The sequence below is a fragment of the Heliangelus exortis genome, chromosome 2 (assembly GCF_036169615.1).
Source record: "Heliangelus exortis chromosome 2, bHelExo1.hap1, whole genome shotgun sequence".
Taxonomy (NCBI): Eukaryota; Metazoa; Chordata; class Aves; order Apodiformes; family Trochilidae; genus Heliangelus; species Heliangelus exortis.
The window spans coordinates 24,025,341-24,040,995 of NC_092423.1; the positions used below are offsets into that span (position 1 = coordinate 24,025,341).

Genomic DNA, 15,655 nt, shown 5'->3' on the forward strand with positions numbered 1-15,655 from the left:
CAGCAGTCTCGTGTGCCATGATTCAGCCTCATGTCCTTTTTTTTCAAAGGCAGTTAGAAATCAACAAAAACAGATAACGGGCTAGCTTCTTTTCCATAATATAACTTTTCCATAATATAACTTAGTTTTTCCAGACAGCCACGTGCTCCTTTGCTCAGTGAAAATCAGAACCAAGTGCCCATTTTTCTGCACCAGGAAGAACAAGTGACAGCTCATTTGCTTTTTCCATCAAACTCTAAAATTACACAGTCACATTAATCCACCTCCTGTGTTCTATGGAGCTTCTCTGCTATCACAAAGCCTATTCAAAATCTCCCCAAGGGCCAAGACCAGCACTTGAAAGAGTCCAAAACCAAAAGCATGCCCTGTAACCCACCATCTGAGACACTACTGTCCAACCTCATTCTTTCTAGTGCTGTTATTTCAGACCTGTATCAGTTCTCAGTCTGGGCTGGGGCAGTGATCTCTACCCTGCCCCCCCCCGTCCGTCCCCCAAGCCTGTGCAACATTAGTTTGTGTCTTTTATTCATTCACTGACTGAAATATCAAGAGGATTCTTTAAATGACAGCAATATGCCTGGATTACTGATCTGCCAGAAGGATTCTTTAGTAGTGTGGAAATAACTGGCTATCAGAGAAAGACTGCTTTGAAGTTACCATTTGCAGCAGCCAGAGTACTTGGGTCAGATCACTTTTTACTAGATTACTTTCATGGCAAACTTTTTTTGTCCCTGAAGACAAAAATTCTGAAGAATTTCTTTGTGAGCAATGAGGATGCATCTCGGGAGTGATCTGATACTTCAAAAGAGGACTCTTGTAGTTTATCTTGCAGTACACTTCTCTTCTGAAGGAAATGCTGCTGAGCCCTTGTATTGATCACAGTGATAGTGCATGCAATGTCTCTTATTACTGGGCTGTCTGCACTATCACTTTTCAGTATAACTCTGCAGCAAATCCATGCGAGCTAAGATTTTAATGAATTGATATATGTGTAGATATGTGCTGTTTTTTATAATGCAACCTTTTTTCTGCAAACACCTCAATACAAAGCTGGTCCTGCTAGTCAATGAAACTTTACTGATGACCACAAGTTAGACTGTTTTGGGAACAGTAAAGACATAAATATATTTATGTTTAAAAAACAGAAAGGTTTGAGTCTTGTTGAAGTTTTGTTTCCTGCGCTGATTTTTAATGGAGGAAAGAAAAAAATCAAGAATTTTCACACCAAAGCAGCTATCCAAAGGTAAAAGTTACAGAAAAGTAGCACTGATGGCCTGTGTCAGCTAATACACACTTAGTAAACTATATTTCTAGTCAGAACTCATTCTGTAGGAGCAACAAAGACTGATATTTCAAACCATACTACATTATCACATTGTAAGCAACACTCCCCTATAGGTTTCTACATAACCAGACAAAAGTTGATTTTGAAGGCGTTAAACTTTAAGTGTTTTAAAACCAAGACATTTTTAACTTACAGAAGCCATGGCCACATCTGGCTTTTTTTAATAAGAAAAAAGTAATACATTAAGCTGTAGATGTAGAATTGGTTCCTTTTTATCAAGGTGAGCCAGACTAATTTTTACAATAAAATGCAAAGTGGACTACTCCTTTCAGTTTCTTTTCTCAGCATTTCTCTCTTTCCTGTCTTTAGCATAAGTGATACTGTCATAGCAGTCATGGTACTGAGATTACAAAATGGAAACGAAAAAATTCACAAGCAGCCATCAAAACCAGATGACACTCAGCATACATGCAGCATGGTCACTTTTCAGAAAACTTCAGAGATGCTATTCCAAGCTAACAGCAGCTGATTCTGGGTGTAAGGCCAGCAAGCACGGAAACAGGGTCAAAAAGAAAGGAGCTGGCAGGGCTTGTCCCCCAGAATTAACATAGGAAAGGACCAGACCTTCTGTGAGTGAACCCATGTCTTAGCCAAGGACAACCAGGAGAACTGCTGGGTGAGGTGCATTAGTGGTAGAGGGCCTAGATGTGCTGAATCTGCTGTTAAACAGCTGCCTTGGGAAACAGTGGTGATTTTGGCTGCCAGATTCACTTGATCCAACACAGCCCTATTTGGAATCATTCAGTAACATACAAGAGTGAGCATCAAACCTACATTCACATAGATTGAAGATCAGAACATGACAGTGTGGCATTTTCACAAGTATCTATGTATTTTTTCAGGCAAGATACCTGGAGATCAGCATGAATTTTATCTTAAAATAGTTACTTCAGAAATTTTCACCCTAGCTGTTTGGCTTAAGGTGCAGAAGAAGTCAATGTATCAACACAAGCAAGACTGATGGAGTTTCAGAACACAAGCACAAATTATCCTTCAGTAACCAGTAATGATTTAATTGAGAACCAGTAATCAGTAATTGATTACTTGTACAAAGTGACTGCAGCAATTTCAAACCTGTCTGGAAAGTTACTTCAACTGCAGAGATGGTCTAAGATGCAGCATTATGATATGGGATAAAAAGCCAAGAACATGGAGAGTAAAGAACACTGATGCATTTTAAGAAAAAGAAAAGCTTCCAGAAACTTACCACTGAAGTAAGAGCCATCTGAAAACTGTAGATTCGTGCAAGGCCGAAGTCAGCTAACTTTATCTGCCCACTGCTGGTTACAAGGATATTTTGGGGTTTCAGGTCCCGATGCACCACACGATGTGAATGCAGAAAATCCAGTCCCCGAAACAGCTGAAGCATCATATCCTAAATATAAAGAAGGAATCAATATGCAGTTGTCCAGATAAGGTGGCAGAGAAGTAAATTCCCTGTCATAATCTGCAAAACTAATTTAATAACTATTGACTTTGAAATATATACATATATATTATATAGTATATATCGCACAACATAATATATATATTATACTATATATTATACTATATATTATATATAATATTTTATATGATATAATGTTATTATATATATATGTGTGTATATATATATGTGTGTATATATATATATATATATATACACATGAAAGGAACAGGATGTTGCTAGAACCGTCTGTCTTCAACAAGTTTCCTTATCAAGTTAATGTATTGTTTCCAGTTGAATTATTTGAGTTGATGGATGGAATTAAAAAGACTGGTCAACATACGTATAAGAAATAGCTAAAGCATGCCTGTAAATTCCAGGAAAACTTCAAAAGAATGCTGTGCAAGTAAGAAAAATACATAGCAGGTTTTTACTCTTAGCTTTCAACCACACAACACTTGGCATTTCACAAATTTATGCTTTGTCTTGCCACAATGAAGTGAAATTCTATCATTCACTTCAACAGATATAAAGCTCCCTTTCAATAAGAAAAGCTGTTTAACTGACAAATTCACCAAGGTTTAATGATACGAAGGGAAATGGTTTAATTGACAACATTTCTTGTACAGAACTTACTGAATAGGACAGGAATAACCTTTAGAACCAAATTCAGCACTAAATAAGGGTAAAAATAATAAGTAACAGTTCTCATTTTGCTTTCTGCTTTGTTACATTGATGCAATCTAAGGCATTTCCCCAGCTGAAGAAGCTATTTCACTTACACTCATGTTTTCACATTAATCTTAGTAACATGAAAGGAATGAACTAACAGACTCAAACCTAAATACTAGAAATCCCCTGGATTCTAAATTAGAAGGATACTGTCAACTTGAAAATGATACCTGTAAAACAGGCAGTTACAAGAAGATGCTGCAACAGATAAGAAAAAAAAAAGGGATAAAAGAAAAAGTTCATTTGCTGTATGCGTTTCACTTGAGTTCACAGATTTCCAGCTCTGTGTTTGCTGATGGTGGATGCCCTTCCCATAAACCATGCAGCAGGGGATGAGCCAATCCTGTACTTAGCAACCAAAAGAATCATAAAATGTATAGAAACTCTGGCTGGAGGCTCTAATCGAACCTCTGATAAAACATGGCCAGAGTCTATAGCTCTCTGCCAAACAGTAGTAGCAGTGAGATGTTTGTGAAGTAATCAGTTTTTATTTGAAGACCGTGATGATGGAGACATGGCCATGGAACCATGGATGCTGTGACAGGATTTAATTATTATCAGCACCAAAGCATCATGGTAAACTGAGAACCCCATTCTCTAGATGATACCTTTCATTGCCTTTGCTTCCTCAGGAAAAATTGAGACCTGATAGTTTTGATAACTAATATTGATAACTCTGCAGGTTTCAGTAGTCAGTAGAATTAATTATCTGTGCTATTGTAACTTACATCAAATTCCAGTAGTCTTTGGATCTGTCTTGAAGATGTAAAGACCATGCCAAAAACATTAAAACATGTGGTTATCTTAAGCATATACTTGGTTTCACTGAATTTGGGTCTTTTTTTTTGTCCTGGTTTGGGCCAGGATAAAGGTGATTTTCTGTCTTGTACTTTTGCTTACAGCTAAGTCTCCTGGAAGTTTTGTGGGGTTCTTTTTGTTTTTTTTTTTAATTCCAGGTAGACAAAATACCAAAATAAGAAAATAATTTTTAAAACTTAGGGATTAGTCAGAAGATGCCAGCAAGTCCCTTTTTGGTGACATTTCTGCATCCTACTCATCTGTGAAGTATGTAAAGTCATTCCTGCAGTTACCAAATGTATCAAGAGTACTTTTTTCCTGCAACTGATACTGGTTTTGTTTCCACTTTCTTCCTCAAGCTCAGAACCTGCACTCCTGCTCTACTAGTTGCAAGTTGCAAGTGATATCTTCAGTTTCTAAATTCAGAGTCTTCTTCCAGGCACAGGTAAAAAAAAGAAAATACTTGCAAATGGAGACTGGTGTATCTTTCCCCTCCCCTCATATGACTCAAAAGATTAATATAATTTACTGAAGTTCTCTTCACACATAAAAAATGAAGTGTGCCACGAAAAAGTGTACCATGGAAGTATAAATTTAAAAGGTCTTAGCAAGAAGAAGGAAGATTGATGAAAAAAGTGCTATATATTTCCTCAGTCCATACAGGCTGTTCTCTAGTATTCATTTTGGACTGTTCATTATGCTCTTCTGCTACTCCCTATTACTTACATGTATGAACAGATTTTAGTTCAAAATTATCTTAGAAGAACAGTCAAAAGATTCATGTGTGTAGGGAAGAAGGACACTCTGATGTAAAAAGACTATTTGCTATTTGTGATTCATTATTGTCCTGTTTTTTAAATTCTCAGCCATTTAGAAAAAGAACAGAAACCAAAATCACATCACATAAGGCTTACACTCTTTAAATACAGCGTACCAAACTGTGCAGCTCAGAATTTGATATTTGTTTGCACAGACTTTGTATCAAAGCAAACCAAAGGGAGAGCTTTTAAACACCTTTTTTTTTTCCCCCTCCAATGATCCAATGATCCATTTTGTGCAGTACGTAAGCCTAGACAAAACACATTAGGCTTTACATTTGGAAAATCACTACATAGTCTTAGCCAGACACTTGCAAGAAACGTCCAGTGCAGTCTGGTCTGTGTGTTTTCTTTGATACCATAACTAATATCAGAAGATAGTAACCTTTGCTAGCAAATTGGATTAAGGCTGTAAACATGCACAAGCCAGATCACTAGCTAATTAAATCAGGATAATTCCATTTATCCAACGGAAATGCATCCATTTTTATTAGTGATGATTACCCAGAATTATCTTAATTACTAATATCTAGAAAAAACTGCAAGAGACTCTTCATGTGCCTCAAGGATTAGCTTCTTCCATGTCCATGTTTTCCTGTGGCAGCCAGACATGCCTTACTTTGGCATTACAGTTAAAATTGTATTTCAAAAGTTAATAGAAAAGTGATCAATTCTATTTGACAAACAAGAAGATTCATGCCTTAACAGATCTGAGGAACAAGCTCTAATGAGTCATGATCAAATCTCTCCTGACGGCTATCAGATGTTCTTTGAATGTTTTATGTTTACAAGCATAAATAATAAAATAGCATTTGTTGGATCAGATTAGAGATTTCTCCCATGTTTCTAATATATCAAAACCTACAATGGTTGTTGCCCAAATTGATGATAGATACTGTGATTACTTTCAGGTAATTTTCAATTTTTTCCCATTTCAGGTTACATTTTTGATGGGATCCATGTACAAACCAAAAATTTTATCTGTAATTCAGTTGAAAACTGAGCTACTTTGATATGCAATGAACAAATACACTTTCCTTAGAGGCCTCATAATGGAAACAGGAGCAAAATGTGTTACGGAAATGCTGCATCTTTGGCATGCTCCACCATATATGGTATCAATGATAGCTTTGCTCTGATATTTACTGAATTTATCAGCACTGAACGCCAGGACCAAATTATGATGAACTTTTCAAGCAATACCATATTATGAGATGAGCCTCAATAATAAAGAGAAATATGTCCTGCATATTATGTGTCTGGTGTCAGGGAGGATGGGGACAGGCTTGGGGTAGGCTGAACAGCTTGTTGCTGCCTCTGCCAAAGGTGGGCTTCAAGGCTCACATTTCCTGACTCTGAGGCAGCAGGAGCAGAAACCATTGGTCTCCTACAGACTTCTGCCTCCTCCTTGTCCTATCCCCTCTTGGCCATATGCTTCACTGACCCTTCTTAACGCTCCTCCAGCTTCTGATCCATAAATCTCTTCCAAGTCATTGGTTTTCAAAATAACACTCTGATCCTTAAAGCGTCACCCACCATCTTGACTCCCAGGTCAAATATCTGCCAATTGCCTGCAGTAACTTACTGGCTGTTTAAGACTGGATTCTCTGGAGGACTCTGCCTGGCTAACCCAAAAGTGGATGGCACGGCTGCCAACCAAATAATTCCAGTGTCTCCGCAAAGAAAATAGAAAGTACAAAGTTGTTTGGGATGGTGGTGCCCAGGCGCTGGCAGCCAGGACTGACTGCAGGGGCCTCTGTCAGGGGAGATCGTGGACTGCCCCGTGCCAGACACAGCCGGTTCCAGCCGGTTCCAACAGACCCACGGCAGGGCACAGCTGGGCCTGACAGCCAAGATGGTGGTGCCATATTTTTTTAGAAAAGGCTGGAGGGAAAGAGAAGGAGGGAACAAAACAAGTGAGAAACAGCACAGGGACACCAAGGTGAGAGGAAGAGAAGTACTCCATTGTGGAGCACACATCCACACTACAGCCCATGCAGGCCCTGCTTTGGAGAAGGTGGATATTCCCAAGGGAAATGCAGGCTGTGGAGAGGACCCATGTCAGAGGAGGCAGAAAATGTGGGAAGGAAGAAGCGGCAGAAAGGAACTGCTCTGGGCTAACCACAACCCCTCAGACCCCATGTGCCTGTGCTGCTGGGGAGTCAGGAGTGATGTGGGTCCTGGAAAAAGACAGGGGAAGGTGTTCTTTGAATGTTCTCCTTTTTTTTCCCCATTACTACCCAAATTACCAATGAAACATCCATCTTAATTTCCATTACTCTAAATTAATTTTCCCCAAGATGAATCTATTTTACCCATGATGGTAAGCAGTAAGCAATCGCCCTGTCTTATCTCAGCCCATGAGCTTTCTTGCTCCTTGTTCTTTATTTTCTGTAGCCTTCTTGCTGAGCTGGGGGAAGTGTGAGAGTGGTGAGGTGGAAGTTTGGCTGCTGGGCTAGGCTGATCCACCACTGTGGTAAAGATAGATGCTACAATTTGTCTCTGTAAAGGGGGACAAAACACAACGCAACCTGAAGGAAAACACCAAATATGTGTTCAGAGAACACGTGCACCCAGAGGTAACACTGATATATGAATGGCTGCTCATTGAGTTCCTAATACCAGAGAAAGTGAGTCTGTGTAATCCCACAAACATAGTTGGTGGTATCACCAAATACAAGCAGTACAGTACTGATCAACTACAACAGACTCTAAATTTGTACTAACATAAGCTTTTTATGTTTTGTTTTGTTTTAGTTTGTTTGTTTTGTATTTTTGGGTTTTGGTTTGGTTTGGTTTTAACCTGCCTGTTTTTCTTTTCCTGATCAATTTCTGGGATAATATTTGGTAAAACACAACAATCCTCTGGTATCTCCTAACATTTCTTCTATTCCTCTGTGGAGTATCTCGTGCACCTGCAACACAATTTACATCCCTCACCCAGTTTCTATCTATTTGTGACTCATTTTTCTCTTTTTGTTGAGCAGAATGGAATGTCCCTATTTTGGATGGCAGGTGTTCGGATACTCATCCTGAACATTTCCTGTAGGAGTGTTTGCGTAAGAGACAACCTCAAGTGTAAACACAGGGGATGAGTTTTAGATAGCAACGTGTAATGAATCAGTCAAGCTAGTTTGATGAAAAGGCTCACTGCCTCTCCCTGAACAGCAGGACCTTTTCTGAGCAGAAGAGGAGTAGGATGAGGCTCCCTCCATATCCTGCAGAATTAGACAGAACCCCCAACTATCAAATTGCTTTAATTTTAAAGGGTGTTTTTAAAACATGCTGGAATGAAAGTTTAAAGAGTTTTCACATTCTCTGGGGCCTATTTTCGAAGCAGAGTAATTACAGCACTTCTATGGTTATACTCTGAAACAAACAGTCAACATTAATTAATGCCAAAAAAACAATGGCATTCCTGAGAAATTACACAGTACAGATACATGAATAGCAAAAGACATGATTAATGTTGTTACACTGAATCCCAAAGGCATTAGTAATAATGTAATGACTCCCTGTTAAATGGAGTGATCTTATTTTTTAAATCTTGCCCTGACACTAAGCTGGGAACCCATCACACCAGCATATCTAGAATGCCATGACTGAGATGGTGGGGGCAGAGAAGCCTATGGAGCTGCAGGATGCTCTTCTCCATGCAGCCAGTGGAACAGCTGCCACATGGGAAGAGGCAGATAGATCCCTGCCCTTCTGCCCTTTTTCTTCTCTCAGGAGAAAGCTACTCTCACCATTCAGAAAGGGGAGGAGGAGACTGAGCTCTCTGCCTTCACCTAGCAATGATCCAACGTGATATACACCCAGGATATAGGCTCTTCCTTTTCCTTATACTGAATAACAGTTTATCTCAGAGTAGTCCTATTGCTTTCCATGAAAGTATTGACAGGGTAAGAGCTGTCCCTCTGCTACTGCTGTCAATTAATTACAGAATATCAAGAGAATGTGAACTTCACAGCATGTTCAATTTAACTATGTTTACTGGTTTGATAACAGAACAAGAAATCCAAATGGCCTGTTCACTTAGTCATGCTCATCAACCTTACTGCAGAAGATAAAATTTTCATTTTCTCTTCACAGAATAAAATGCTGAGTAGAGAGAAAAAATACAGCAAATTCATTAATAGTGTATTATTTTAGTAGGAAACTTATAGCTGCCAAGCTCAGGAAAGGCATTGGTCCAATAACTGGTGGTGTTTTGTATGCTGCTCCACTAAAGGTAAACAATTAATCCAAATTAATTATGTATATATTTTAAATCTGAAGTAAAATATATGCAAATTATTTCTACTTGTGAAATTATTTTATTCTTAGAAAAGATAATTTAATAGAGTGGATTAATAGATATTTAAATACATATTCTGATAAGCAGTTTCTACTCTATTTCAAACTACTATAATAAAGAAAACACAGCACAGGGAAGTGATTATGTGTTATCCACTGTTTGGATGAAGAACCCTACAGACATGTCCACTCAGAAAAGCGTCCATGTATGCATGTATAAATCATCTTAGTGTTTTGAATCATCCCACTGAAGGCAATGTAATCCACAGTAGTTCACTGCAAAAGTATAAACAGTGAAATGAATATAGTTACACCATTTGGGGGTTTTGTTGGTTGTTTTTTTAATGGCTCGGACTGTCTGCATAACACTCTGAAAGATACAACACCTGAAGGATCACACTCTAAAACACTATTTTGAAGACTATTTTTGGTTGCTATTAGAAGTAGCCAGGTTACCAAGACTAGGGAGTCCTAAATAAATTACTATGTAATGCAATAATCAGTTAATCAGTTAACAGTCAATCTAGTAAAAGCAAATGTCACTATTATGTACAGACCTGCCTGTATATTTTGGAACAGCCTGCCCAGGGAGTGGTGGAGTCACCATCCCTGGAGGTGTTAAAAAAATGTGTAGACGTGGCACTTCAGGACATGGTTTAATAAGCATGATGGTGTTGGGGTGATGTTTGGACTTGAAGATCCTAAGAGGTTTTTTCCAACCTTAATGATTCTATGATTCTGTGATATGAACACTACATGTCAGTCTCAAGCAACAGTACCACAACTGTGCAAAAGATTCAGGAAAAATGCAATTTTTAAACTGAATTATAAAGGTCCATGGTAGTATTTGAAAAAGCTGGAGGCTTAACAACCAACACTATTGCATTGTTGTAACTTTGTGACTGAATTTTAAGTATGTATATAAAAGCTTTCAATACACCAAGACACTGTTTTCCTTTTATCCTCATGCTCCTGTTTGTAGATTGAATTAAATTCATGGCCACCACAGCAGGTTTAAAATGTTCTAGACCCTGTGCTTAAACTCACTGACTGTCCCTTCTGTGTCAGAACAGCACCACTGATTTTGTACTGCTGCAGGAGTCCCTGACCAAGCATGTATTTGCGTGCTCCAAGCACTCCCCAAACACCAGTGCTCACCAACAGCAAAGGCAACACAATAAACATTAGATTAAGACAGACAGAAGCACCTGATTGTATTCAAGAAACCGTCTGGGTAACCTTCTGTCTGCCCTTCTTGAAAGAGAGGCCTGGATTAATATGTTGGTGATCTTTAAAAGTTTCAGTCTTAGTCCATGTCTGTTTTACCAGTTTCTTAAAATGCCAAATTTTCATGCTGATCTCAGTAGTTGTGAACAAAAGACAAAATTAAGTACATAAAATATGCACTTAACATCTGTGGGAAACACACGTACCTACACATCTATGCTCACACATGTGGATACATTTAATTGTGGGCAGATCAATACTAATTTAAGTGTCTGTAAGTCTGTCCAAATCAATTCCTCATTGTATAGCTCAACAGCTGTCAAGTCAGTTTGAGACACAGATCTTTCAAGTTTTACTTTACCAGATGCTATTTTTCATATTTGACGAGAGGAATTTGCATGACTAAAAAGAACCATACATAATCATTGCCTTATTTACTTACTTTCAGTGATTCAGTGTACCAATATTCCCATCAAAGTGGAATTACTGGACATGCAAATAAAACACATAACATTTTCTATCCAGATACTGGTAAAGAGAGAATTCATTCAAATTAAGAGAACAGAGGGGAAATTTGTTCTAACAATTTGACAGAAACTGGAAAATGTGACAGTGTTACCAAAAGCTGCCCTGGCTGTCCAAGCAGAATAGCTGGGGCAGAGATGCAGTTTGGATTCTGGAGCACACTTTTCATGTAATTTCAGGTCTTTAATGATCCTCTTTCTCAACAAGACAAGTCATCCTTCCTTAGACTGATGCTGTGAGCCTCTTTCCTCTGGGGTAAAACCAAGACTTTCACTTAGACTAAGTCAATCTGTTCTGGACCACTGTGTATACTGCCCTATCTCTATCACCTCTCAATACAGCTTAATGCTTTCAGTTTTTAAAAAAGACTTTTGATTGCCTGTAATAGTATGTATTTCCTTCTCCCACCATGGGACATCCTTCTAATTTCCTTTCCACAGGCTTTTCTTCTGCAATCTCATGCTGTATTTTGGGACACCCTAAGCATATCATCACTTGTTGCAATGCTTGCGGAAGCTCTTCTGATGTAATCAGAGAAATTTGTCCACCCAGAACATCCACGCAGCTGGTTGTATCTCCCTTTAACTACTTCAGTATCTTCCGAGAAGTATTCACAGAAATCAGTGTCTCACTCCCTGCCAGAATCTACAACTACAGTAAATTATCAACCCCTGATGAGCCAATTCTCCTCCAGAGCCGCTCTCATTGGTCTGCATGAGCAATGTCACCAACAAAACCCTTGTTCAATCACCACTACAGCTATTTACCAGCACCTTTGTGACACTGTTGGTCACACTAGCTCTTTTAAATTTACTCAGACTTCAAGAAGAGTTAAAAATATGGCATATGTTGACAGCCACTACTGCTCTCTAACAGGAAAGACACGTTGCTGTGGGGCCCAGATCTCGGCGTCTCCTTCCCTGCAGCTGTCTGTGGATAGCAGCTAATTGTATCCACTTGTTTAACCTCAGGGATAACGTCTGGAGGGGACCAAGTGCCACAAGCATACACTTTTTTTTTTTTACTTTTTTTTTTTTTTTTTTTTTTAACGGTCATTTCCTCTCTGGTGTAACTTGCATGACAGCATGTGACAAGCAGAAATTAATGGGGACACTGCTGTGCCAATACCTCTTGAATTGCTTTGACACTGGCTGCAGGCTGCCTGCTTGGCCACCCAGCCAAGACCTCACATGAAATGTGGCAAGGGGCCCACAGCCCTATTCACTAACAAGCCAGCTGGTCAGTGATTAGAAAGCTGAAACAATGCTGTGCACATACATCAAGAAAAATGCTTTACAAACAGGTCTGGACTTTGGAGGTAAAGTCTCCTAGAAGAGTAGATCTGTAAATTTATCTTCTGGGGTCTGCTAGCTTAAGCTAACACTAATGGAAGGGGAAGGCCCTGTAAGATGACTGCACTACACTGTCACCTAAGCACAGGAAGGGTTAATCTCAGAACAAAGACTAACATCTTAACATGCTCAGTCACAGCCTAGACCACATGGATTCTGGTCCAGAGGAAGACTGAAATTATATAAATACATAGAGATTCATGAGAGGCTTCTCTTCCTAACAGTCTGTCAACACCTTGGCAACATTACTGACATTTCTGCAGAAATTCTCATTGGATTTGCCTGCAGTGTGCCATCAAGAAGGCTGAGATTAGTTTATATGCTGATACATAACAACAAAGGATGAGACTTTAGAAGCATCCCAGGGGATTTGGATGACCAGCTCTTCTACAGCCAAGGCAGCTTTGAACATTTCAGCCAAGACTTTTTTGAAAACTGTCAAATCCTTGGCTAGATACAAAAGGCTCAAGAAGACCGTTCCTTTAATTTCTCACTCAGATGTTTTTTTTAAACAGTAACAGTCGCATGAGTTCTTTATGAAACACCTGCATGGCAACAAGAAAATAAGTTATGCTTATTTCAAACAGAAAATAAGTGCAGTTAATATGATACTACAGATTAAAAACCCAAACATCATTGAAAATCAATAGGACGTGGGCACCCAATTCCTGTGGCTTCTTTTAAGTTACATTCTTAGTTCAGCAATTTTTGTTTAATAGAAAAATTGTTCAAACTTATAATACAGGGCTGCTTCATTTCCTGACATATATAAGGAAATATATTTTGTGACATCTACAGATACACAGGAGCTCAAGGCATTGTATAAGAGCCTGACAGGATAGCAGAGTCAATTTTTGTGAATTAGCAGTTTGGGTTACTGTGGAGTTTGGACTCTGGGCCTAATTAATTTTCATTTCTTCTACATAAAAAATCCTACGAATTTAGCATATTCATGAACAGCACTTGCATGCTATGAAATAAGATAGCTCTATGTTAGGCACACTAAAACCCAGTGAAGTCACTGGGACTCTATCCATCAATTTTCAAAGACCTGAGCTGGTTCCACTGTTTTTTAATATTCCCATTCTCCTCCCACACCTACCAGAACTAGCAGGACCTTCAGAGTGATGTAGCCACCCTTGTCTGAGACAAAAGTGACAGCATGACACCAGACATTGAAATTTAGCCACTCTCTTGAGTTAGACACTCTTTTAAATAGTTAACAGTTTTTATTAGATGTGAACACAGAGGAAAATAAGAAGACAATCCCTTCCTAGCCTCTCCAGTGAATACATGATAAATAAAGCTCAGTTGTTCACTTTTCAAAAGCCACTTTTCAGCAGTTTTAGGTTCTTTTGGTTTTTGGGGGGTTTTTTGCTTCCAATGGACTTTCATGGCAGAATTATCATGATGCTCGTCAGTGCTGTGAAACTGGTCAGCATCAGAGTCAGTTACTACATGAGCTCTAGTCACAGGAGTTTATTTAACTTTGCTTACTCTCTTGCTCCATATTATGAATTCAGGGATAATGGTTAACTACTTCATGAGTGTTGCAAAGATTAACTGGTTAATGTTTGTTAAGTACTACAAAGATCTAGAATTTACTTTCAGTTATAAAAGCAGAACAACCTTCAAGAAAACCAAGGATATACTCAAGAGAAAAGTTATCTTAGACTTAAGTTATGGGTAGAAATGGGCTTCAAGTGAGAGCTGAGAAGGGACAGTAGCCTGCTGGAACCAGGTTGGCCAGCAGCCATAATCCAAGAACTGTATGTACAGGTTTGCAGTGCTAGCATATGAACTATCAAAGTAGTCCCCAGGATGCAAATTTTACTGATGCTTTAGTATCCTTAAAATAGGAAAAATGCAAATTGTTCCTGAGAAGCACTCAGCAGACTGAGGTCTTCATATTTACTGAAGCACTTCATTTGCAAGTCTATTATGTTGAATTAAAAAACCAATAGCTCTTGAAACAACAGCTTTACAAGTGTATCAGGCAAGAACTTTAGCCTACAGACAAGGCACACAGAAGAGATTTTGCAAGAGGACTCAGGCAAGTACACAAATGCGTTTCACAAAATGGATGAGAAGTCTGCTGACAGCACCAGTCTAGGGGAATGGCTTCCCATTCCCTTTCACTTATGTGGTCTATCACTTTCTGCTTTTCTGACTTCCTACCTTTTCCTTTATGTCCTTTCTTCCCCTCCTGAGCGCTGTTACCCTTTCCTGTCCCGAGTTCTGATCCTTCTCTTCATACCCTCACTGCACCCCATCCCACTCAGACCTTTCCTCTTCCACCACTCTCACTTTCAGGCCCTGTGATTCCAACTCCACCTCTTCAGGTTGGTGGTTCCAACAGGACAGGTAATTACCAAGCAACTGAGATCAACAGAAGATGCCAACTATTAGCATGTGTCAGCATCTCATCCCTGGATCTGCTATATATCAAACTCTAATGGGTATTGATGTGCCTGAGATGTTTGTTGTGGCTGCAGTGGTGGGTCATGGTCCCACACATCTGCCCAGTCTCTCTTAAATGCCACGGGCCACAGCCCCTCCAGTTCTGAGCAAAATGACTCTGATTTACATTAGTGTAAATTAGTACAAACCTCACCTTGTTTTCTTTTGAATACTTGACTGGTTCTTAAAAAAGAAGGAATCTTCAACTCCTAGTGACTCGATGAGGAATGAGCCTACTTATTTCTTAATGTTAGCACAATAGACAATAATCAGCTCTGCTTAGGGGGGTAAGTGTGAGGCATGGGGATGGGGGGAAAGGTACAACATGACAGTCAATAAGCGTCTTGGGATGGGAGAAGATTGCCTTCAAAGTTTCACAGGCACAATATTTTCTCCATTCCTCCACCTACCCGAATGCTGAATACAACAAACTTTTTAATATAAAGCCAAAGGTATGCTCAAAGTTAGCTTGTAAAGAGACAATCAATCAACAGAACAAACTGCTTCTATGAAATATCTTTTCAAGGTGTCACAAGTGATGCACATGACAAAGGTAGCTTGTGACCAAAGCACCATTGCTTCTCAAAAGCGTAACTTGTGACAAGCAAAAAAGTATGCTATTGATTATATAAGCCAATTTGTAAAAGGAAACAACGTGTCTTCTTGTGTATCTTCA

At 39.1% G+C, this 15,655-nt stretch overlaps 1 protein-coding gene across 4 annotated transcripts in view; it reads right to left on the reverse strand.

Moving 5' to 3' along the window:
* The window catches only part of CDK6 (cyclin dependent kinase 6), a 170,859-nt gene that overhangs the window by 74,696 nt on the left and 80,508 nt on the right, over positions 1-15,655 (reverse strand). For all 4 annotated transcript variants that reach the window (XM_071735236.1, XM_071735233.1, XM_071735234.1 and 1 more), the window contains exon 4: positions 2,553-2,720. In XM_071735236.1, the coding sequence (XP_071591337.1) occupies positions 2,553-2,720 (168 nt within the window). The remainder of the gene's footprint in view (positions 1-2,552; positions 2,721-15,655) is intronic.